At 42.1% G+C, this 22,210-nt stretch overlaps 1 protein-coding gene across 2 annotated transcripts in view; it reads left to right on the top strand.

Annotated features, from left to right (window-relative positions):
• ICE1 (interactor of little elongation complex ELL subunit 1) overlaps window positions 1–22,210 on the top strand; it is a 67,252-nt gene that overhangs the window by 9,339 nt on the left and 35,703 nt on the right. Inside the window, exons 2-10 of one of the 2 annotated variants that reach the window (XM_069556168.1) lie at window positions 4,998–5,056; window positions 5,750–5,784; window positions 9,204–9,222; window positions 10,002–10,113; window positions 11,997–12,073; window positions 13,049–13,086; window positions 15,306–15,388; window positions 15,600–15,639; window positions 15,717–15,773. In XM_069556168.1, the coding sequence (XP_069412269.1) occupies window positions 4,998–5,056; window positions 5,750–5,784; window positions 9,204–9,222; window positions 10,002–10,113; window positions 11,997–12,073; window positions 13,049–13,086; window positions 15,306–15,388; window positions 15,600–15,639; window positions 15,717–15,773 (520 nt within the window). Of the gene's footprint in view, window positions 1–4,997; window positions 5,057–5,749; window positions 5,785–7,642; window positions 9,223–10,001; window positions 10,114–11,996; window positions 12,074–13,048; window positions 13,087–15,305; window positions 15,389–15,599; window positions 15,640–15,716; window positions 15,774–22,210 lie in introns of those variants that run through there. The other variant, XM_069556167.1, reaches the window with a different exon arrangement.

Here is a 22,210-nt window from a genome sequence, read left to right as displayed (position 1 = left end):
GTTCTTGGGTACCTCCCTGAGCAGGGTCGTCTGGGGAATGAGTTTGCGGAGACTCCAAGTGTTAGAATATCTGTTTTCCATCGTGATTGATTGATAGCTTGTGTGGAATTTTACCTTGGAATTTGTTTTCCCCCAACATGCTAAAGGCTTGCTTTCTCAGGTCTCTGGATGATTGCTGGAGTCAGAAGATATTCTGATTCCAGGTTCTTTGTATGTGACTTGTGTGATTATATTCTTTGCAGCCAAAGATGGAGAAGCTCTATACAGTCAGCAAAAACAAGACCGGGAGCTGACTGTGGCTCAGATCATGAACTCCTTATTGCCAAATTCAGACTTAAATTGAAGAAAGTAGGGAAAACCGCTAGACCATTCAGGTATGACTTAAATCCCTTATGGTTATACAGTGGAAGTGAGAAATAGATTTAAGGGACTAGATCTGATAGATAGAGTGCCTGATGAACTATGGAATGAGGTTCTTGACATTGTACAGGAGACAGGGATCAAGACCATCCCCATGGAAAAGAAATGCAAAAAAGCAAAATGGCTGTCTGAGGAGGCTTACAAATAGCTGTGAAAAGAAGAGAAGCGAAAAGCAAAGGAGAAAAGGAAAGATATAAGCATCTGAATGCAGAGTTCCAAAGAATAGCAAGGAGAGATAAGAAAGCCTTCCTCAGGATCAATTCCAAGAAGTAGAGGAAAACAGCAGAATGGGAAAGACTAGAGATCTCGTCAAGAAAATTAGAGATACCAAGGGAACATTTCATGCAAAGATGGGCTTGATAAGGGACAGAAATGGAATGGACCTAAGAGAAGCAGAAGATATTAAGAAGAGGTGGCAAGAATACACAGAAGAACTGTAGAAAAAAGAGCTTCACGACCCAGATAATCACGATGGTATGATCACTCACCTAGAGCCAGACATCCTGGAATGTGAAGTCAAGTGGGCCTTAGGAAGCATCACTACGAACAAAGCTAGTGGAGGTGATGGAATCTCAGTTGAGCTATTTCAAATCCTGAAAGATGATGCTGTGAAAGTGCTGCACTCAATATGCCAGCAAATTTGGAAAACTCAGCAGTGGCCACAGGACTGGAAAAGGTCAGTTTTCATTCCAGTCTCAAAGGCAATGCCAAAGAATGCTCAAACTACTGCACAGTTGCACTCATCTCACACGCTAGTAAAGTAATGGTCAAAATTCTCCAAACCAGGCTTCAGCAATACGTGAACCGTGAACTTCCAGATGTTCAAGCTGGTTTTAGAAAAGGCAGAGGAACCAGAGATCAAATTGCCAACATCCACTGGATCATGGAAAAAGCAAGAGAGTTCCAGAAAAACATCTATTTCTGCTTTATTGACTATGCCAAATCCTTTGACTGTGTGGATCACAATAAACTGGAAAATTCTGAAAGAGATGGGAATACCAGAGCACCTGACCTGCCTCTTGAGAAACCTATATGCAAGTCAGGAAGCAACAGTTAGAACTGGACATGGAACAACAGACTGGTTCCAGATAGGAAAAGGAGTGCGTCAACGCTGTAGATTGTCACCCTGCTTATTTAACTTCTATGCAGAGTACATCATGAGAAACGCTGGATGGGAAGAAACACAAGCTGGAATCAAGATTGCTGGGAGAAATATCAATAACTTCAGATTTGCAGATGACACCACCCTTATGGCAGAAAGTAAAGAGGAGCTAAAAAGCCTCTTGATGAAAGTGAAAGAGGAGAGTGAAAAAGTTGGCTTAAAGCTCAACGTTCAGAAAACGAAGATCATGGCATCTGGTCCCATCACTTCATGGGAAATAGATGGGGAAACAGTGGAAACAGTGTCAGACTTTATTTTTGGGGGCTCCAAAATCACTGCAGATGGTGATTGCAGCCATCAAATTAAAAGATGCTTACTCCTTGGAAGGAAAGTTATGACCAGCCTACATAGCATATTCAAAAGCAGAGACATTGCTTTGCCAACAAAGATCCGTCTAGTCAAGGCTATGGTTTTCTAGTGGTCATGTATGGATGCGAGAGTTGGACTGTGAAGAAAGCTGAGCACCGAAGAATTGATGCTTTTGAACTGTGGTGTTGGAGAAGACTCTTGAGAGTCCCTTGGACTGCAGGGAGATCCAACCAGTCCATTCTTGAGAGTCCCTTGGACTGCAGGGAGATCCAACCAGTCCATCCTGAAGGAGATCAGCCCTGGGATTTCTTTGGAAGGAATGATGCTAAAGCTGAAACTCCAGTACTTGGCCACCTCATGTGAAGAGTTGACTCATTGGAAAAGACTGTGATGCTGGGAGGGATTGGGGGCAGGAGGAGGGGACGACCAAGGATGAGATGGCTGGATGGCATCACTGACTCGATGGACATGAGTCTGAGTGAACTCCGGGAGTTGGTGATGGACAGGGAGGCCTGGCGTGCTGCGATTCATGGGGTCGCAAAGGGTTGGACACGACTGAGCGACTGAACTGAGCTGAACTGTGTCACTTTGACTTTTTCTCTCTCAGGACTCTTACAGGACCCTTATTTTGCCTCAGGCTCTGATATTTTGTGCTTCTGTTTCCTGGTTTGGATCCAGTTTGGATCCTTGTGCTGGGCCCTTTCAGTTTGGCAACTGTGGCCGCAGTTCTGGGTTTTTCTTCTTGAAATTTTAGTGTTTGGTGACCTCCCTATCTTTTCCATTCTTCCCCGAGACTCTTTATCAGGCAGGTGAGACTTCTTGCACTGACACACCGATTGCTTTTACTTTTCTGAATTCTTTCCCATGTCTCTGCTTTTTTGGAGGGAGGGGTTTGGAGGGCCTTTTTTTTTTTTTTTTTTTTTCAGTTTTACCACCAAATCTTTTGAGTCTTTTATTTTGCTTTCCTGTTTTTAATTTAGCTGAAACAGTTTTGTTGAAGTATAGTTCACATACTATAAGTTCTTCCTTTTCATGTGTACAGTTAGGTGGGTTTTAGTATATTGACAATTATGGAAACTGGTTACCACTTGTTAAACACGTCTTTCTTGCTCCTGTGCCCTCTCCAAGAACCCATTAAGCATCAACAGTCATCCCGCTTCCCCAGACCAAGGCCCTGGTGGTTTCCAGTGTACTTTCTTTCTGTCTGTCTGTCTCTGCCTGTTGTGGACAGTTCGCATGAATGGAGCACACAGCGTTAGCCTTTTGTAACTGGCTTCTTTCACTTAGCAGGTTTTCAGTGTTCATCCACGATGTAGCATGGGCCATCCATTTCTGCTCATTGTCAGATATTCACATTGCACGGCTGTACCACGTTTTATTTTTTCCTTCATCAGATGATGATTCATCCATTTATCAGTTGATGTTTAGTTTATTTCTACTTTTTGGCTAGTGTGAATAAATGCTGCTTTAAATGCCAACTTGTTTCAGGGGTGTCCAACTCTTTTGTGACCCCATGGACTGTAACCTGCCAGGCTCCTCTCTCCATGGGATTCTCCAGGCAAGGATACTGGAGTGGGTTGCCATGCCCTCCTCCAGGGTACGTTCTCTATCCAGGGATCAAGCCATGAAGCCCGCATCTCCTGCATTAGTAGGCAAGTTCCTTACCCCTAGCGCCACCTGGGAAGTGCTTTAAATAAGAGTGTACAAACTTGGCCTGGACATGTGCTTTCACTTCTGGGTGTATACCTTGGAGTGGAATTGCTGAATCATATAGTTAGCTGTTCAGCATTTTGAGGAGCTGTGACATTATTTTCCACAGCAGCTGTACAGTTCCTGTTCCACTAGCAGTGTTAGGAGAGTTCCAGCTTCTCTGCATGCTCACCAGCGCTTGTTATTACCTGTCAGTTTGATTTTAGCTGTCCTAGTGGGTGTCTGTTTTTAATTTTTAAGAGCTTTTAAAATTTTTTCTAAGAATGGCCACAAGAGACAAGGGTGATTTCTCAGTTTCACTCGTGAAGAAATATAAATGAAAAACACGGTTCTGAGATGATCGAGCTTCCAGCTATCGCTAATGCAGGGAGCCTGTTCGGATTTGAAAATAGAGGTGCCTCCCAGAAGACTGGGCAAGAAAATATATTGCCCAGTGTATTATTAACAATATGGTAAAGACTGAAAAGGACCCAACCTGGTCTTCCATGGGAAAATGGTGAATTGAATACATCCAAACATGTTTTAAATGTACAGTGAAGTTCTGAAAAGATATGTACAAAAAGTAAGAGTGGCTTTTGACAGGTGTTGAGATTATATAAGAAGGTACATACTTTTTAATCTGTTGATTTCTTATTTCAATAAATGTTACATGTATGATTGCAAAGAAAATGTGCGTTAGTGTGAAGGGAAATTGTTCTGTAATTCTCAAAATAAGTTAGATAAAGACATTTTGGGGAAAATTAATGAAAAATAAGTTCTTAGTTCTGAAATGTTTATCAATGAAAAAAGGAGACAGTAAAGGAAAAAGTCACTTAAAAAATATCTGTTCAGTTTTAAGTATTAGAAACATTTTGAACAGTTAATTTTTTCCATCAAATTGGTAGCAATGATTCAGAGCCAAATTTGTAGTTGTCCCTAAAATATAAAATAGATCCTTGTAGAAAGAAACTTCACTGACTCTTGACCCTATTTTAATATTCCTGTTTGTCTTTCCCATGTTATTTTTCATTCTTTGCTGTTTTTGAGTTTACGTGTATTTTTGGATTAAGTCCTTCTGGAAATAACACAGAGTGAAGTGTAGACTGGTGGTTAGTAGTGGTGAGTGAACTAAACCAGTGACTGCTTATTGAGCTCTCAGTGACAGAGCACGCACAGGCAGAGCATCTTGCTGTTAATGTGTGGTTGTTCAGGTAAAGAAGGAGCTTCTGAGCGATGGAGCAAGGGCCCAGTGTCACACAGAATATCCCAGGGGGGTTAAGTACAACGTAGATAATAGACTCACATATTTCTGCGTTTGTATAATATAGTGAACTGTATGTTTATATTTTATCATAAATGTTACAGAAAAGTTTATATTATAAAAACAAATGGCTAACTGCAGCTTTTTTTCTTGCAGAATTTGAATGAATACGTTGATGCATTAATTACCTTGAAGCAAAAAATTATTAACACTGAGTGAGTATGTTTTCGTGTGTTTGGCCGAACCGCATGAACCTGACGTACAAGCTGAAGCGGGTGGTGGTGGTGGTGCCCTGGGCTGAGGGTAGACCGGGGGTTGCTCGCCCAGGGCCCACGTGGTGCTGTGGGGGGCAGTGCAGCTCCTCGGGGCCTGGTCTGGTCTCGGGGAGGCCTCTGGTCTTACGGGTGTGCACACTTCTCTGGTGTGTGGCCGCACCGTGGAACTTGCACGGTCTCAGCTCCCTGGACCACTGGGGAACTCCCAGTGCTCTCAGACCTTTACAGCAAAGCTCAGGGGCTAGGACATAATTTCTGCTAAGCTGGAAATGTTAAAAATTCTAAGAGCTTTAAAAATTCTTTAAAGCCTTCTTAGCTTTAGGACTGGATGGATTTCCTTGTGGTATTTCATGGTCATGGTGTGAGATTGTTTTTTTAATCCTTTAAAAATCACAGGAATTTATGGGCAAAGATAGTATTTAGATCAAAGGAATTTTAAATTAAAAACTCATACGTGCAGTGCTTTTAAGGAATTTAAGGTTCTGCATATGCGTGCGTGTGCACATATATTTAATGAATTAAATTTGTTGCAGGAAACCTAGGGAGAAGAGTGCCTTGTACATTTTGAAAAAAGCTTGAAACCTAGTGTGTTTTCTAGATTCAAAAGTAACGTAACTCTTTTCTTTGTTGCAGTAATTTGTTAACAGAATATCAGAAGAAATGTGATGATATCCTTTTACTGGCTTTTTCCTTTGAATTTTTAAGAATGTAAACAAATGTGATAATTTTCATGGTTATCCTTTGGGAAGGGGTGTTTACAGATTCAAAGCAGAAAGTGCCTCTAATAAGCTCAGTGAGCAGCTGTCTTCTACTCTAGACACATGCTAAATCAAGGCTGCTCGTCTCCTTATTTCAGAATGTTTTGTTTTTGTCATTAATGCTGATTTTCTCAGGTTTTGTAAGCTTTTTAAAGAGTCGGTCTTTTCCATTTGCACTGAGGACATCACCTATGTTCTTTAGGTTTAGGAGTAATGTGAAGCTGAGATGATGCTGTGAGAAGATTTGGGAGTTTCTGTAAGAATTACACTGTAGGAGTATCAGGATGTTGGAAGGTTAACTTTTGTTAATTAGCTTTGTGATTTGTAGAGAGTAATAAATATTTGCCAAGTCATAGTGTACTTTTGTATACGCTGGACAGTTCTTGGGCTCTGAGTCCCCACTTGTTCAGGAGCCATCTGGAGCAAATCGGCTTCTGTATTTTCTTGAAAGGGGGGAAATTGTGTGCCCAGTTATTCTGCCACATGCTGTGCTAATACTTAGCAAAATTAAGTCTCTCCTATGACAGTAAACATACGTATTTTTAGGGATTCACTGACCTGCAGCTCAAGCTTCAGTGTTGGAGCAAATGCTCCTATTTAGGTTTTGCACTAACCTAAGACTGGTTTCAGTTTTGTTTCTGGCATTCCTAAACTCACATGTGATCATCAGTTATTGGTTTGTGTTGGTACCATCATATCTGATTTGTATCATTGGAGTAATAAAATCAAAGCGTAGCATTCCAATCTCTTTAGTATCTGAAATTTTACATTTAAAACAACAGGCCTCTGAAAATCTCCTCTTGTGTTTTATTTATTGAAACTGTCCATCTGTTTAACTATAAGTCTGTGTTACTACAAGAGTGATACCTTTGGTTTTGAAAGCTGTGTGAAAACTGTAAATACCTTTAATTAGCAAAACAAGGAAATAGGCAGTTGATTCCAGTAGGAGGCAGATATGTACTCATTGTGTCCTTTCTGGAAGAAATGGTATGGACTTTCTGAGGTGATGACAGATGTCTTCTAGCAGGGAAGTTATTGAGCTGCTTTCCTAAACTTTATGAAATTGTAAAGATCAAAATTATTAGAATAGTTTATTAAAAATTGATAAAACATATTCTTGAATTCCTCCTGTAATGGGGTGATCTGCTTCAGCCTCAACTACAGGTAAATACAGATACTTTTTTTCAATAAACACGGCTGACATTTGCTTACAGTGCGTATTCACTGCACCTCCAGTATGCAGTGGTTTACTCTGCAGCCTGAGGTACCAGTGCTGTCGGTTTAATACAGCATCTTATGTGACTTGATTCTGTACTCCTTTTTTTAAAAAAAAATTTATTTTTTATTGAAGGATAATTGCTTTATAGAATTTTGCTGTTTTCTGTCATGCCTCAACATGAATCAGCCATAGAGTCAGACATGACTGAGTGACTGAACTGAATGAACTGATACGTATATCCTCTCCCTTTTGGAACTCCCTCCCTCCCCACCTCACCCCTTTAGATTGATTCAGAGCCCTTGTTTGAGTTTCCTGAGGCATACAGCGAATTCCCACTGGCTATCTATTTTACATATGGTAATGTAAGTTTCCATGTTACTCTTTCCACACATCTCACCCTCTCCTCCCCTCTCCCCATGTCCATAAGTCTATTCTCTGTCTGGTTCTCCATTGTTGCCCCGTAAATAAATTCTTCAGTACCATTTTTGTAGATTCTGTATATATGTGTTAGAATGCAGTATTTATCTTTCTTTTTCTGATTCACTTCACTCTGTATAATAGGTTCTAGGTTCATCCACCTCATTAGAACTGACTCAGACGTGTTCCTGTCTATGGCTGAGTCATATTCCATTGTGTATGTGCACCACGACCTCTTTATCCATTCATCTGTCGGTGGGCATCTGGGCTGCTTCCGTGTTCTAGCTATCGTCAGTAGTGCTGCAGTGAACGATGGGATATGTGTGTCTCTTTCAGTTTTGGTTTCCTCAGGGTGTATGTCTAGGAGTGGGATTGCTGGGTCATCTCACCATATGGCCTAGTTTTATCCTAGTTTTTAAGGAATCTCCATACCGTCTTCCACAGTGGCTGTATCAGTTCACATTCCCACCCACAGTGCAGGCGTGCTCCCTCTTCTCCACACCCTCTTAAGCATTTGTTGCTTGTACACTTTTTGATGATGGCCACTGTGACTGGTATGAGGTGATCTCTCATAGAAGTTTTGCTCTGCATTTCTCTGATAATGAGCGACCTTGAGCTTCCTTCCATGTGTTTGTTAGCCACCTGTATGTCTTCTTTGGAGAAATGTCTGTGTAGGTCTTCCCCACTCTTGGATCGGCTTGCTTGCCTTCCGGTGTTGAGTTGTACGAGCTGCTTGTGTATTTTGGAGGTTGGTGCTCTGTCGGTTGCTTGATGTGCTGCTGTTTTCTCCCATCCTGAGGGCTGTCTTTTCACCTCGCCTTAGTTTCCTTTCTGTACTCTTTTGTGTCATTTGACCGTCGTCTTGTTTATCAGTTTCTCTTTCTATAGGACAGAGGGTATATTTTATTTCATCAGAAATCTTTGTGACTTTTTATTTCTTGCAAAGACTGCAGTAATTTAGGATGAATAATACATACTCCATTAGAAGTTTATATTCTAATAGAGGAGGATACAGACATGTTATGACCAATAGGCATTTCTGTATTGTGATATGAGAGTAGGGTTTTACAGGAGATGAAACTTAAAGATGAAACTGCTGTCTTCGGTAATATTTTACTGGCAGCGTGATGGGAAATGAAGTTATCAAACTGTGCCGATTGTAAAAGTGAAAGGTTTTTCAGATTTTATGTTCTGCTTGTATTTCTTTTCTCAGATCTCCCGCATTGGAGACTAATTCTTTACCATCTGAGCCACCTGTATTCATTAAACATATAGATACATAAAGGTATACGATTTTAGTAAGTACGTAACTCTTATTTGCTGGAACTGTGCTCTGGACTCTGAGAAAGGCAAGGCAGGATGTGTGGGGATTCAAGGTCGTTTTCGTTAGTTGTTTATTCCTTGGTCTTCGCTTTTGTCTAGAGTTTCATATTAATCATACAATTAATTAAGAATCTTTTAATTCAGAGAAATATATATTTCGACTTATGCTAATGCTGTAAGTTAGGAGTAGCTCAGTAAAAAGCTTTTTATCATATGCTACAGGTGGAATTTTGAATGCTGTTTTCTAGAAATTATGATCTTACCTGTATGTGTATTGAACACAGATTATCACAGTTTTAAAGGGAGTTTTGTCTTCAGACCGGTACCTGGTGCCTGTAAAGTGGTCACAGTTTTCTTTAACAAGTTTTACAGCTGCAGTTTGCAAGAAGGTAAGCTGCCTGCTTTCACAGTCGATTCAGGGTAGACATTTACTGGATTAGATTTCTACACAAACTCAACAAAGTGCCACATAGAATTGACCCATGATGTCGGCTTTTTGAGCACTCATAATAAAAGATGTACATTTTCCTTCCTGTTAAGTTGTTTGAATGAATGCTTACTGAGATCTCAAATTACGAGCCAGGGTTTGGTTTTTCAGTTACTTTTACTGACCATGTGGCTTGAGTTGAAGCTTATTGCTATCAGTTAGTGTCTCTGTGAATTGGACAATTTAATGTGGTTGTTCACTGTGTATATTTTAAACAATTTAAAATGATCTTATTTAGAATGTAGTAGTGTTGTGTACAACGCTACTGATTACACTTAAAATTAGAAGGAGGCAAAGTGTGGTTATAAAATGAATCACAAAGTTGCCTGTCATTTAATTTAAATCAGTGGTGATGAGTTTATTATTGGAAAAGCTGCATCGCTTGACAGACAGTCCCAGTATTCTTATGTTCTCCAGTGGCTTGAGAGCCTGTGGTGTCTGCTTCTCTGATGGCTTTTGATGTGCTTTTATTAGAAATAGAGTCATGTCAAAGAAATAAAAAGTGATATGTAAATAATTTTGGTATTAAAAATACCAAAATAAATAGAATACATTTAAAAAAAGAGATTCTTATTTTCTTTTTTGTTTTTAGAAAAAAAAATTGAAACTCACCAGTAGATATATTTAATAATTTATCATAGATACTTCTCATAATAACGTTAATGCTTTGTCCATTTTTAGAGAGAATAGTACTCTGCATCACCAAGTGGAGCAGATGCTTCAAAAAATTTCTCCTCTGCAGAAATGTCAGGAAGAACTGGGATTTTTAAAAGCCGAATTGGAAGAGAAAAAGGTACCTAAAGTAATTTTCCTACACAGGTTTATCTTCAGTAAAATAAGATCTGCTTATTTACTATCATTGAGATAAGGGGACATTGTATATCTTAACAAAGCAGAGAGAAATGAGAGGACTGTTAAGTGCACTGCTGTCCTTAGAGAACACTGAACTAGTTGACTGATGCATCAGTCCTTAACAGTAATTATTAGTGATCAATGCAAGGCTGTATTTATTAGTATGCTTTTTGAGAGATTTAGTAGAAGAACCTTTTAGCTGTGAATTTGTATGACTTTGTGTCCTGCATTGCTTGCTTTCTCTGTTTTTCTTTCTGCCATTGTGGTGACTCAGACGGTAAACAGTCTGCCTGCATCGTGGGAGACCTGAGTTCCATCCCTGGTTTGGTAAGATCCCCTGCATGGGAGGGCATGGCAGCCTGCTCCAGTATTCTTGCCTGGAGAATCCTCATGGACAGAGGAGCCTGGCGGGCTGCAGTCCACAGAGTCGCAAAGAACAGGACATGACTGAGCGACTAAGCACAGCACATAAGTGTAAAATAGCACGCAAAAGTTCAGACTTTGTTAAACTTAGGGAAAAATTAGGTTCTCTGTTTCAAAACCCAGTTGGAATAAAACAGTTTTAAGTGCTGTAAACTTATTTTTTAATATAAAATTCATGTTACTCTTACTGGAGCTCTAGAAGAGAATTCACGGCTTTTACAGGTTAAAAACTCTGAAGCCGGTAGTTAGGTGTTTAGCAGGAGATGAGTGGTAGCCACGCTGATTCCTGTCTCCTTGACCTGGCAGCACTTGTGCCTCTTAGTCTTCAAGTCATGCCGTGTGCCTCCTTGAGGTTTTCCTACTTTAACAGTGCTTGATTTTCCTGTTTGTTCAGAAAGTATTATATATTTATCTACATGGTGAAAGATAAACAATCGTGCTGAATTTTGTCTGCCCCTGATGACAAAGTAATGTCATCAACCACACCTGAGAGGAAGCATTAATACTGGAGTCAGAGTTGAATAATAAACCCTCAACAGTCAATCCTGTAGTTTGGCTTTCAAAGAATTCCTCAGCTTCTGAATCCTCAGGCCCCTCACCTGTAAAAAGGGGTCAGGAAGACCGTGTCTCCGAGCTCTGGCAGTTGAAGAACTGTGTGCACAGGAGGACTGTGGCCAGGCTCAGTGTGTTCCTTTCCCATCCCATGGTGCCAGTACCCACGGTGCCGGTACACGTGCCTGTGGTTGGTGTGAACACAGCTCCCTGGTTACCAGGAAGGGTAAGGATTGATATTTCTGCACAGTGGTAATAATTGCTGTGTAGTTGCTCAGTTGTATCTGACTCTTTGCAGCCCCATAGACTGTTGCCAGGTTCCTCTGTCCCTGGGATTTTACAGGCAAAAATACTAGAGTGCATTGTCACTTCCTCCTCCAGGGGGGTCTTCCTGACCTAGGGATTGAGCCTGCGTCTCCTGCATTGGCAGGTGGATTTTTTGCCACTGAGCCACCTGGGGAAGCCCAGTGGCAATAGTAACTTACATTTATTAAGCTCAAAAATTGCTCTAGGGTTGTTGAATTCTAATTGGTTGAGACAAAAATATTAGCTATTCAATGTTACGAAGATTTGGATTTAAAATTAGCATATTTAAAATTTTATAGCTCTGTTTGACTAGACTGTTAATCATGTTACCTCTGTTGAGAGTTTGGTTATATCTGTTAAAGTGTTCAGTGTACTTTGGTTTCCTGCCTAAACATATTTATTCATTTGGTTAATTTCATGCTATTAAATGATAATGATTTAGCTTATCAAGGTCAAAATCAGTTATCACTGATGGTCAGTGACTTTCACATTGGTGAATGTCAATCAATATGTAAATTTCAATATATAAAATTTCTTTTCCAGAGTTCTCTAAAGTTGTATCAGGACACTCATCAGGAATATGCTCGTGTGAAAGAAGAATGCTTAAAAACTGATGCTCAGTATGTATTTTAAAATTACTGTGAAAATAAGGTGTTCAACCTTGACGCTGTCTAATGCTTGTATGAGTAGTGTTGTCTTCTCTGTCTTTGGGTTTATTCGCCATAATTAATGGGGTGATCTTGAGCTAATCTCTTAACCTTGGTTTCCGCATGTCTGGAAATTCTGTGTTGAAAGATTAATAGGATAAAATACCTTGTCATATGTTAAGGGCCTGCACAAAGAAGGAACTCCATAAAAGTTTTTATGTCTATATGTGGGTGTGTGTCTGTGTTACATTTCCACAGAGAAAACGTAATTGTCATCTCCTTTTTTGGTAAAAAAAAAAAAAAACATAATTGTCATCTCCTTTAACACATATTATGTGGAATGGGTGTCTTTGTTCCATTAAGGCAAAGGGCTCTTCCAAAATGTCAGTTAATTGTTTTGAAGTCTAATACTATGTTCACATCATTTACAAAGCTCGTGAACTACACATACAGTTATTTCACAGTAACTCAAGAGACTTTCTCAGAGGGTTTCCTACCTTCTCTGACTCAAAAATCTTGCCTAAAACTGAAAAAGTGTAGTTTTCTAGCCACTATCTCCTATAAAATGATGGTGTGACTGTTCCCATCAGACATGCTTCTTAAAGTAACCTCACCTGATCAAGATATCACCTGGACACATGAGCTTGGCTTAGATGAACCATGCTCAACTAAGTCCCAGGTGTGGCATGCCTGATAAACAGAGAATTTTAAATCCATTTTCCAAATACTGCATGAAAACAGCATACTGTTCTTTCTGTGGTTTGCTCTGCCTTCTGAACAGTTGGTGGTGTTAGTGGTTGGTATGTGATGCTTGTCATGGCTAACGTTTTGTTACATAAATCTCAGTAATTTAAAAAAAAAAACATGTACCACAGATTTTGAGGTTGTCATATGTTTTTTCCATTAATACTTCCCTCATCACGTTAATGTGTACAATTTTGTTCTCAGGAAGAAGAAGCTAGAAGCCAAAGTGAAGAAGCTGGAAGGTAATTGGCACTCTGTCACCCCGCTGGTGGGGGCTGTCATCCTCGTGCGAGTGATTGGTGTTTGTGCCGGGCTGCAGGTCTCAGTCAGGCGGTCCAGTCCTGCTTGTGACAGCGTATCCCTGGGAGAGCACGTTCAGGGTACCCTTGGGCAGAAGTGTGAGCACCACGCTCCTCTGAGTTCCTGAACAGACGTGCAGGTCCTTGTCGTGTCCACTCAGAACACAGCCCACATGTTCCGAGTAAGAAGCGGCAGTCAGTCAAAGGACGTAATTTTGAAAGCTGAATCTCATGGGGCCTTCTTATTTTTTGTGATGAAATCAGTGGTTAGTAGGAAAGGATACTCCTTTTAGTACTCAGAAACTCAAAAGAGTATTTGGATGTGCATGACTCCCGTGGTGGAGAGATCTCTGTGAGGCTCCCTGCATCGGGGCTTTCCGCCTTGTCCCTGACAGCCCACCCGCCCACCCCTGCCCCGGCCCAACGCCGCGTTTGGTCAGGGCCCTGTGTCTGCGCTGAGCATGCGGGGTGTGGGCCACACGGGGGTCTGCTGCGCCGTCCTGTGGCAGCCAAGAGCCCTTCAGGAGTCGAGCTTGAGACCTTCCCTTCTGGCTCTCCCCATTCACTCTGTGGTTGTGATGTGGAGATAGCATCAAGTAGAGACGAGGGAGCCCTGCAGACCCTCCCTGGTCCCGGTGCCCCGCGCTCTCAGCCAGGTGTGGGCCTGGGCTGCCCTCTTACTGCAGGCCTTCCTGACCCTGCACTGGCCCTGTTTTCACACCACTAGTGCTCTGCTTCAGAGAACGGTTCATTTTTTTTAGTTAATTTTTTTTATTGAAGTACAGTTGAGGTATAGCATTGTGTTCATCTCTGCCATACAGCATAGTGACTCACATAATATAAACATTCTTCTTTAAAAAAGCATCCTTTTTCATCTTCTTTCCATCATGGCTCCCACAGCAGGTTGAGTTTAGTCCCTGTGCTGTGTGGTAGGACCTTGCTGGTGCCCATTCTGTGTATACTGGTCGGCATCTGCTAACCCCACACTCCCGCTGCCTCTCTCTCCATCCCCCTTGGCAACCAGGAGTCCGTCAGAGAACAGTTTATTTTCATTTCGAGTGTGAATTAAGAATTTGAATAGACGTTGCTGAATATGTTTCCAGTTATTAGCTTGCCTAAATTGACCCCGGTTTTTCAGACTTAAGCTCTAAATATTTTGGTAACAACTTTTCCCCTGATTTGGTTTTTGCAAAAGCATTGTGGCAGTAAGTACAACATCACTGTGTTCCTTCCAAGATGACCTCTCGCTAGTGTGTGGGGATAAGTGTCTATTTATGGACATGTTTTAAAGGGATCCAAAGTGCCTGTGAGAGTGTATGAAGCTATTACAACAAACTTCCTTTGAATCAAAAATATATTTTCCATGTGACAAAAACATGTTTCTAGTAAGTGATAGGACATCGAAATTAGATGAAGAAATAGACAGGTTTGTTAGAGGAATCAGGAGGGGACTGTCTCTATGGTGTTTATAGGATTTTACTTCTCATAGCAATTGTATGTGAACATATTTGGATGCAGTCAGTACTGGTCAGGTTTTTATAGTATAGTTGAACCCTTTGGTGCTTCAGAGCCAAAAACCTGAGTGAAGAGTTTGCTCTTGGTCGACAGGGGAGCCACACAAACGTGTTAGAAGTGCCTCTGTAATAGTTACGGGACGTGGGGTGAGTTGACTTGAGGCAGGGTAACTCTGGGCAGGAAGGCACAGCGGTGTAGTAAACACCAGGAAGGCTGTCCCTCCCCCCAGATAAAGAGCAGGGTATGAATGAACCACTGCTTAGCAGAGTCACACTTCTGAGTCTCTGGCGCCGGAGTGTTGCTGGTTGTTGAGGAGTGAGCACGGCAAGCTTCTCCTCTGTAGGTCTTGAGTGTCAGCCTTTTGCCTGACTGAAGGGTCTGGGTTGGCTTGTTTGGGGATTGGAAAGGTTTCTTAAGGCCTGTGACAGTTCTTCGTTTTTGTAGGTAATAGTTTAATCAAAAGTGTTTCTTCCTTTATTCCTGATTGCGACAGAATACTGAAAGAACGGTAACTTTACAAAATCTGTTTCAAATTTGAAAAAAAATGAGAAAAGCTCTCAGTAGGTTTTTTGAGTATTTCATCAATGGTGCTTATAAACTTGGTAAATTATTTTTCTCTTTTACTTCACTGTACTCTTTAAATAAAGAGGCTGCTGTCAAGCAAACTCAGGACTTCAAGCAACTAAGGAATGAAAAGAAAATACTTGAAAAGGAGTTTAAGAAGACACAGGTAATGGGTCACAGCAGTGCCGCCTGTGTCCGCGTGTCCTCTCCAGACCTGCTCGTGTCCTCTCTCAGTGCAGTGGGTCCCCATCATGCAGAGTCGGAGGCCCCACGGATGCAAGGGCAGCGAGGGGCGCCCCTGGGCTGCCCCCGTGCATCCATCCAAAACAGCTGCCCTCCTATCCACTGCTTACACTGCTTCTGTTTTGTTTTCACAGGAAAGACTCGATGAATTTTCTAAGCAGAAAAATGAAAGGGGTGAGTATTCAGTTAATGCTTACTTAAAAATGCTGTTTTGACACACATTATTCTAATTGTTTTTCCCCACATTTTAGAACTGAGACATATTGGAACACAAATTTCAAGTGATTCTTACGGAAGCATCGATAAAAGTGAGTATATTACAAATGTAGTTTTAATCTCCGTGCATTTCTTTGAGTGGTTTGGGAGGTTGCTTGTTACTCTCACCTATAATGATGGGGATTCCAGGACTTGTAATGATTTTGTTAGAAAAGACCCCTCCTGTTTCCTGTCGTGCTTAGATCTGTAACCTTGCCGTCGGATAAAGCAGTCCAGTGAATGAAGGAGTCAGTAAGCTGAGAGAGGTATAATTTCCACACTTGGCAATAAATAAGTCGAGTTTCCTTGTTAGGTTATAGTTTATTGAGTTAACGCTCGATTTCTTAGGTGCCAGGTGTATAGAAGTGGCTGAAGGCAGGCAGGGAGACCATGGAGTCTGAGCCCTGCCGGGTGTTTTGGCAGACAGAAGACCTGGGGAGGCTGGACGTCCCACGGAGGGTGCGGGGGAGGCTGGACGTCCCACGGAGGGTGCGGTGGTCCTCTGACAGTAGGGTTGCCCCGCGCCCTGCTCGTCGCCTGCTGCGCCCGCCGCCACATGGTGGAGGCGTGATACGAGAAGTGGGGACCCTGGGGTTCACATCACCACTTCCACCTGTTGTGGGACCTTTGGCCATGTACCTCCCTTCTGTGTGTTTTCATTCTCAGTTTTGAAAAAGGTAGGAATTTCTGCTGTGCTATCTTGTGCTTTTTTGATAGAGATAAGTTCAAAATGATTAATAAGTAAATAATGGTCTTTTCATGTCATCCATCCATGTTTTCTCAAATGGAAATTATTAAAAACACATTGTTGTGTGCAGGTATGCAGTATCTCTCCAGAAGTCTCCTTTACCTTTTTTCCTTCCTCTATTTTTTTTTAGTCCGCAGTTCAAGGTTTCAGGTTAGACAGACAGTTGGCGCATTTCAGTCGCCTGGGGCCTGGTTCCGATTGTCGCCATCACTGACACTTGCTCCACGTGTCTTTGGCTCTTCCTGCTCTGAGGTGTGGAGGCTTGCGTACTGGCGCTGCTGAGGAAAGCGAGCGCTGGAAAGTGCTTGGCTCTGCCAGCTGACAGCCAGCTTTTGAGTTTGGTCGTCTCAGTTTTAGGAGTCAGCTGTTATCAGGCCTTCCTGTTTAAAACAGAACCCTCACTCCCTTCCATAGTTGCTCGCTAGCCTCATGTTCTGATTTTTCGTCAAAGAACTACTTACTAGTTTTACTAGAACTAGTAAAATCTTTTTTTTAACATATCTTCTCTGTGAGGGAAAGGATCTTGTTTATTTTCTTTTATCCAAATAAATGAAGTCTTTAGGAATCTGCTGATTATTTAGCTGTGGAGCTTGGTGGGTTTAATTCCCAATGTTTAAGTATGTCTTTAACACTTTGCTCTGTTAATACTGGACTTCTGAAGGACATTATGAGTTGGAAAGAGCATTGGGCTGGCTTCACTGTTGAAAAGACTGCCTGAGTCCTGTGTTGGCCTGTCTCTCTTTCATATTCCTTAACTAAAGATGGCAGAAGATTAAAAAAAAAGAATAGTTAAAACGTGCTAACAATTACTGAGGAAGGTGTAAAGCAGACGGTGGCAATTGGTGATGAAATCCCCAGTCATAGAGAAAATGGCAGGCTTTGACTGCGGGAACCTAGAGTCCCCAGACTGGGGGTAGTGTCGGGGCGAGGAGGAGCAGTGTGGCTGATGGGGTGGGGGTGCTGCTGCCGTCCGGCTGCACGCTGTCACGGGCTGTGACCCAGACTGGCTGCAGGCTGTGGCCCAAGTTTCGTCTTCTGATGAGTTAGGACACGGGAGAACCCAGGGTGGCTGTGGGTGTCAGAAAATTGGGTTAATGGTGCTGCTTTGAAGGCTAGCTCCCCCTGTTTCCAGAGAGTGAGGTATGTGTGCGCCTTGTGGGTCCTCACCATTCTCACTCTGCTTGCCCTCCTGATGAAGGCATGTTCTGTAGGTTCATGACACGAGGACCTGCGTTCATTGTCAGAGGAACAGGACTGTGGGTGGAGGCTGAAGAGACGTTCTCTGGCTGTGCGTGGTGCTCCTGTCCTGAGGAAGGGCAGGGACGGGAGAGAAAGACACCAGTAGCGAGTAGGCCCCGAGTAGGCCCCGAGGCCGGTCGTGAGCAGGGAGAAATGTCTCCAGCGGAAGTCGAGTCCTGAGAGGGCATCTGGGGGCATAGCCGTGGGCCGCTGCTGTGCCGTCTGGGTCAGTTCTCTGATACTAAAAGCACGGCTGTAGAAGTGAACCACTGGAAAGGCTGGGTTGCTGAGTGGGCAAACAGAAGGTTGCTGTGATGAGCCAAGGGGTTTGATCGTGGATATCTCTGAGTATGTGGTATACAAACATAAGGAAATAAAAGGCGTTAGGGAACATCTGAGCTGTTGGAGTGTAGAGCCAGATGTTGTGATGGTCACCTAGGACTTCCCAAAGCGGAGAACAGAGCTACTCTTTCCAGAGAGAGTGTGATCAAGAAATGATAGGAAACTTCCCAGATCAAGACCCTGATGTGATAGTTATATTAGAAGAACCTGTCAACTGTAGAGCATGATTTTTATGTACAGTCTCCATCCCTGACTTGTTCAGAGGAAATACATTTAAAAACAAATGACACAGAAAGATTGAATAGAGGGGGATGGATATAGAAATTGCAGTTCAAGCAAATTCTAATTTGAAAGCGGTCATATAACACAAAGGGCTTCCCTCATATTTCAGTTGGTAAAGAATCTGCTTGCAATGCAGGGGACCTGGGTTCGATCCCTGGGTTGGGAAGATCCCCTGGAGAAGGAAATGGCAACCCAGTCCAGTATTCTTGCCTGGAGAATCCCATGGACACAAGAGCCTGGCACCATGGGGTCGCAAGAGTTGGACACAACCTAGCAACTAAACCAACCATATAACGCAAAGAATAATTCACGCCTAGGAATGAATTTGCCTGGATTAAAAGGAACTGTCTAGAATGGTCAGCAGTACAGTTCGTCAAGAAGATACTGCTCTTGTGACCTTCAGGCATAAAACTGCATTAGGTGAAACGCTTGGATATTCTAGGGGAAAGAGCCGAATCTGACTTCACGAAAGACTTCAGTGTGTTTGTTAGAAATAGAGAGTAAAAGCAAACAGAATGGGAGATGGAGTGGGAATCATGATTGCAGGATGGATGATTTGCATTAACTCTTAAAGACTGGGGATTCTTTAAACCGCTTTTCAAACATACCTAAAAGCAGACTGTTTAGTAAATGAAAAGCTGCAATCTGAGATTAGGTTATAGATATTTGAAAAGATATTAATAAAAATCTCTCCTACCTCCTTCCTGAAAAACTGATAACAGAACACACACAATAAACCGCTCTTGGATAACAGAAAAGATAAAAGCTGAAGTAGTAAATGGTTTTGGAAATAAACAAAAATAAGGCAGCATTTATTGAAATCTTTGAGATATTGCCAGTATTCAGTGAGGGATCTGTGGACTTAAGTGATGTTATGAGGATATGAGGATAGACACAGGGCAGCCTTGGAGGAAGGATCCCTGAGACACACCCTTGTGTGCCAAGTGGCTTCGGTCATTTCCGACTCTTTGTGACCCCATGGACTGTAGCTCACCAGGCTCGTCTGTCTGGGATTCTCCAGGCAAGAATACTGGAGTGTGTTGCCATGCCCTTTTTCAGGGGATCTTCCCAAGACAGGGATCGAATCCACAGTCTCTTTAAGTCTCCTGCATTCACAGGTGAACTCTACCTCTGGCACTACCTGGTAAGCGATGTTAGGACGCAGGAATTACAGTGAATGAAGCAAGAATTCCAGGAAATGAATGCCTTAAGAAGGTAGGAAAATACAACAGAAACCCAAGGAAAATAGAAGGAAGGAATTGATGAAGATGGAAACATAAATGATGAAATAGGAAACAGAGTAGTTAATTTGGGACCATGGACATGAAGGGCTGGCTCTCTGCAATGCTGGTGAAGCTGACCAACCTTTGGCGAAGATGATCAAGAAAGGAAGGCAGAAAAATGTAATAGCACCAGGACTGAGGAAGCTGTCAAACTACATTTGGAGAATTTCTGAATTTCCAAATTTCAGATTTTATCACGTTTATAAAATGGACTGTTTTGTAGGAAAACACACTCAGATTGACATAGAGCAGTTGTTGGAATATCCTGAACAGAGAAATAACCCGTAAGAAAGTTAAAAATTAAAGATAATACTATGAAAGATCTGGACGGTTCACAGGTGAGCAGGTCTTCAGTGAAAACCTGATGTCTTTATTTTTGCTTTAGAGCTTAAAAACTACGGACTGCTTCCTGTCTCATTCTTTTAGACTAATCGTGTACCAAAACTAATTGTATATGTGAAGATATGCACACATATCTTCAAGACTCAGAACTGTCACTTAGCAACAAAGCTGTGAAAATACTAAAATTTTAAGAACTCACATCTATTAGTAATTTAGAATATGGACAAGTTATGACGGAGGATTTATCTCAGGACTACCACAACAACTGGTTAAGAGCGCATGATAGGGTCATCTCAATTCAGCATCCATTCCTCATTAAAAAAAAAAAGACAATAGAAAAAACACTTTGAACTTGAGAAAAGTGAAACGCTGAGAGTGTAGTCTTTGCATCAGAAACAAGGCAAGCCTGCTCCTCCACCCTTTTTGTGTATGCTGGAGACCCTGAGCCATGCACCCGAGCGGACTCACAGAGCAGGAGCTGTGGGTGCTAATAAGGAAGAGTCAGATTGTTGTCATTTTAAATGAGGGGACTGACTAGGTAGAGAAGGGGAAATAGCGGTGTTGGAGCTTGGGCAAGCGCTGGTGCGTACAGTGAGGACGCACGGTGGGTCGTCACTAGTCTGTTGGAACAGATGGGATAAGAACAGTCCGTTCTCAGGTTGCTGCAGATCGGTCAGACGCCCAGGGAAGTACCTGAAGGCAGCGTGCCTGCCTCTGTGAAGACAGCTCTAAAACCGCCGAACATGCACACAAATGCTGTGTTCCTGGGTCCAAACAGTGGAGGCACAGAGATGGGAGTTTTCCCCACATGTATGTATAAATATATACTCTAAGACTGGATGGGGATGGCTTATCAGAAGCAATAGACTCCATGATAATAATTTAACCCTGAGCCACAGTCATGCCAGCACAGTACTAAAACATAGTTACAAAGTTGTCGTGATTAAGGATGCGTGCCATTGATGTGGACACTGACAAGTCAGTGGAGTAGGCAAGTCTAGAAACACTCTCCTCAGAGAATCCTGGCATTTGGTAAAGGAGGCATCTATCAAAGGGTCAGGGGAAGGTGTGTGGTTCAGCCGAAAGGTTTTCACGACTAAGTCCTGAAGGTGTGACGGAGTGGGCTGTTCTCTGCTTGCTGGTATCAGATAGCTCTCATGTCAGACTGGAAGTAGTGAAGGAGTGCTCAGTTGGAATAGGCATAGTTCTGGTTGATTGCCTCTGTAAGAACAGAGAAGGAACTTTTCTTGTTTTTTCTTTAAGGTTCCTTGTTTTCTCTTTGGGTATTTGTAACAAGCAGGGTTTTCCAAATTTGCTGGCATATTGAGTGCAGCACTTTCACAGCATCATCTTTCAGGATTTGAAATAGCTCAACGGGGATTCCATCACCTCCACTAGCTTTGTTGGTAGTGATGCTTTCTAAGGTCCACTTAACTTCACATTCCAGGATGTCTGGCTCTAGATGAGTGATCACACCATCGTGATTATCCGGGTCATAAAGATCTTTTTTGTACAGTTCTTCTGTGTATTCTTGCCACCTCTTCTTAGTATCTTCTGCTTCTCTTAGGTCCATTCCATTTCTGTCCTTTATCAAGCCCATCTTTGCATGAAATGTTCCCTTGGTATCTCTAATTTTCTTGAAGAGGTCTCTAGTCTTTCCCATTCTGTTGCTTTCCTCTGTTTCTTTGCATTGATTGCTGAAGAAGGCTTTCTTATCTCTTCTTGCTATTCTTTGGAACTCTGTATTCAGATGCTTATATCTTTCCTTTCCTCCTTTGTTTTTCACCTCTCTTCTTTTCACAGCTATTTGTAAGGCCTCTCCAGATAGCCATTTTGCTTTTTTGCATTTCTTTTCCATGGGGATGGTCTTGATCCCTGTCTCCTGTACAGTGTCACAAACCTCCATCCATAGTTCATCAGACACTCTATTTATCAGATCTAGTCCCTTAAATCTATTTCTCACTTCCACTGTATAATCATAAGGGATTTGATTTAGGTCATACCTGAACGGTCTAGCGGTTTTCCCTACTTTCTTCAATTTAAGTCTGAATTTGATAATAAGGAGTTCATGATCTGAGCCACAGTCAGCTCCTGGTCTAGTTTTTGTTGACTGTATAGAGCTTCTCCATCTTTGGCTGCGAAGAATATAATCAATCTGATTTCAATGTTGATCATATGGTGATGTCCATGTGTAGAGTCTTCTCTTGTGTTGTTGGAAGAGGGTGTTTGCTATGACCAGTGCATTTTTTTTGGC

Source organism: Ovis canadensis, chromosome 16 (genome assembly GCF_042477335.2).
Source record: "Ovis canadensis isolate MfBH-ARS-UI-01 breed Bighorn chromosome 16, ARS-UI_OviCan_v2, whole genome shotgun sequence".
Classification (NCBI taxonomy): Eukaryota; Metazoa; Chordata; class Mammalia; order Artiodactyla; family Bovidae; genus Ovis; species Ovis canadensis.
This window is presented reverse-complemented; position numbering and strand designations above follow the sequence as displayed.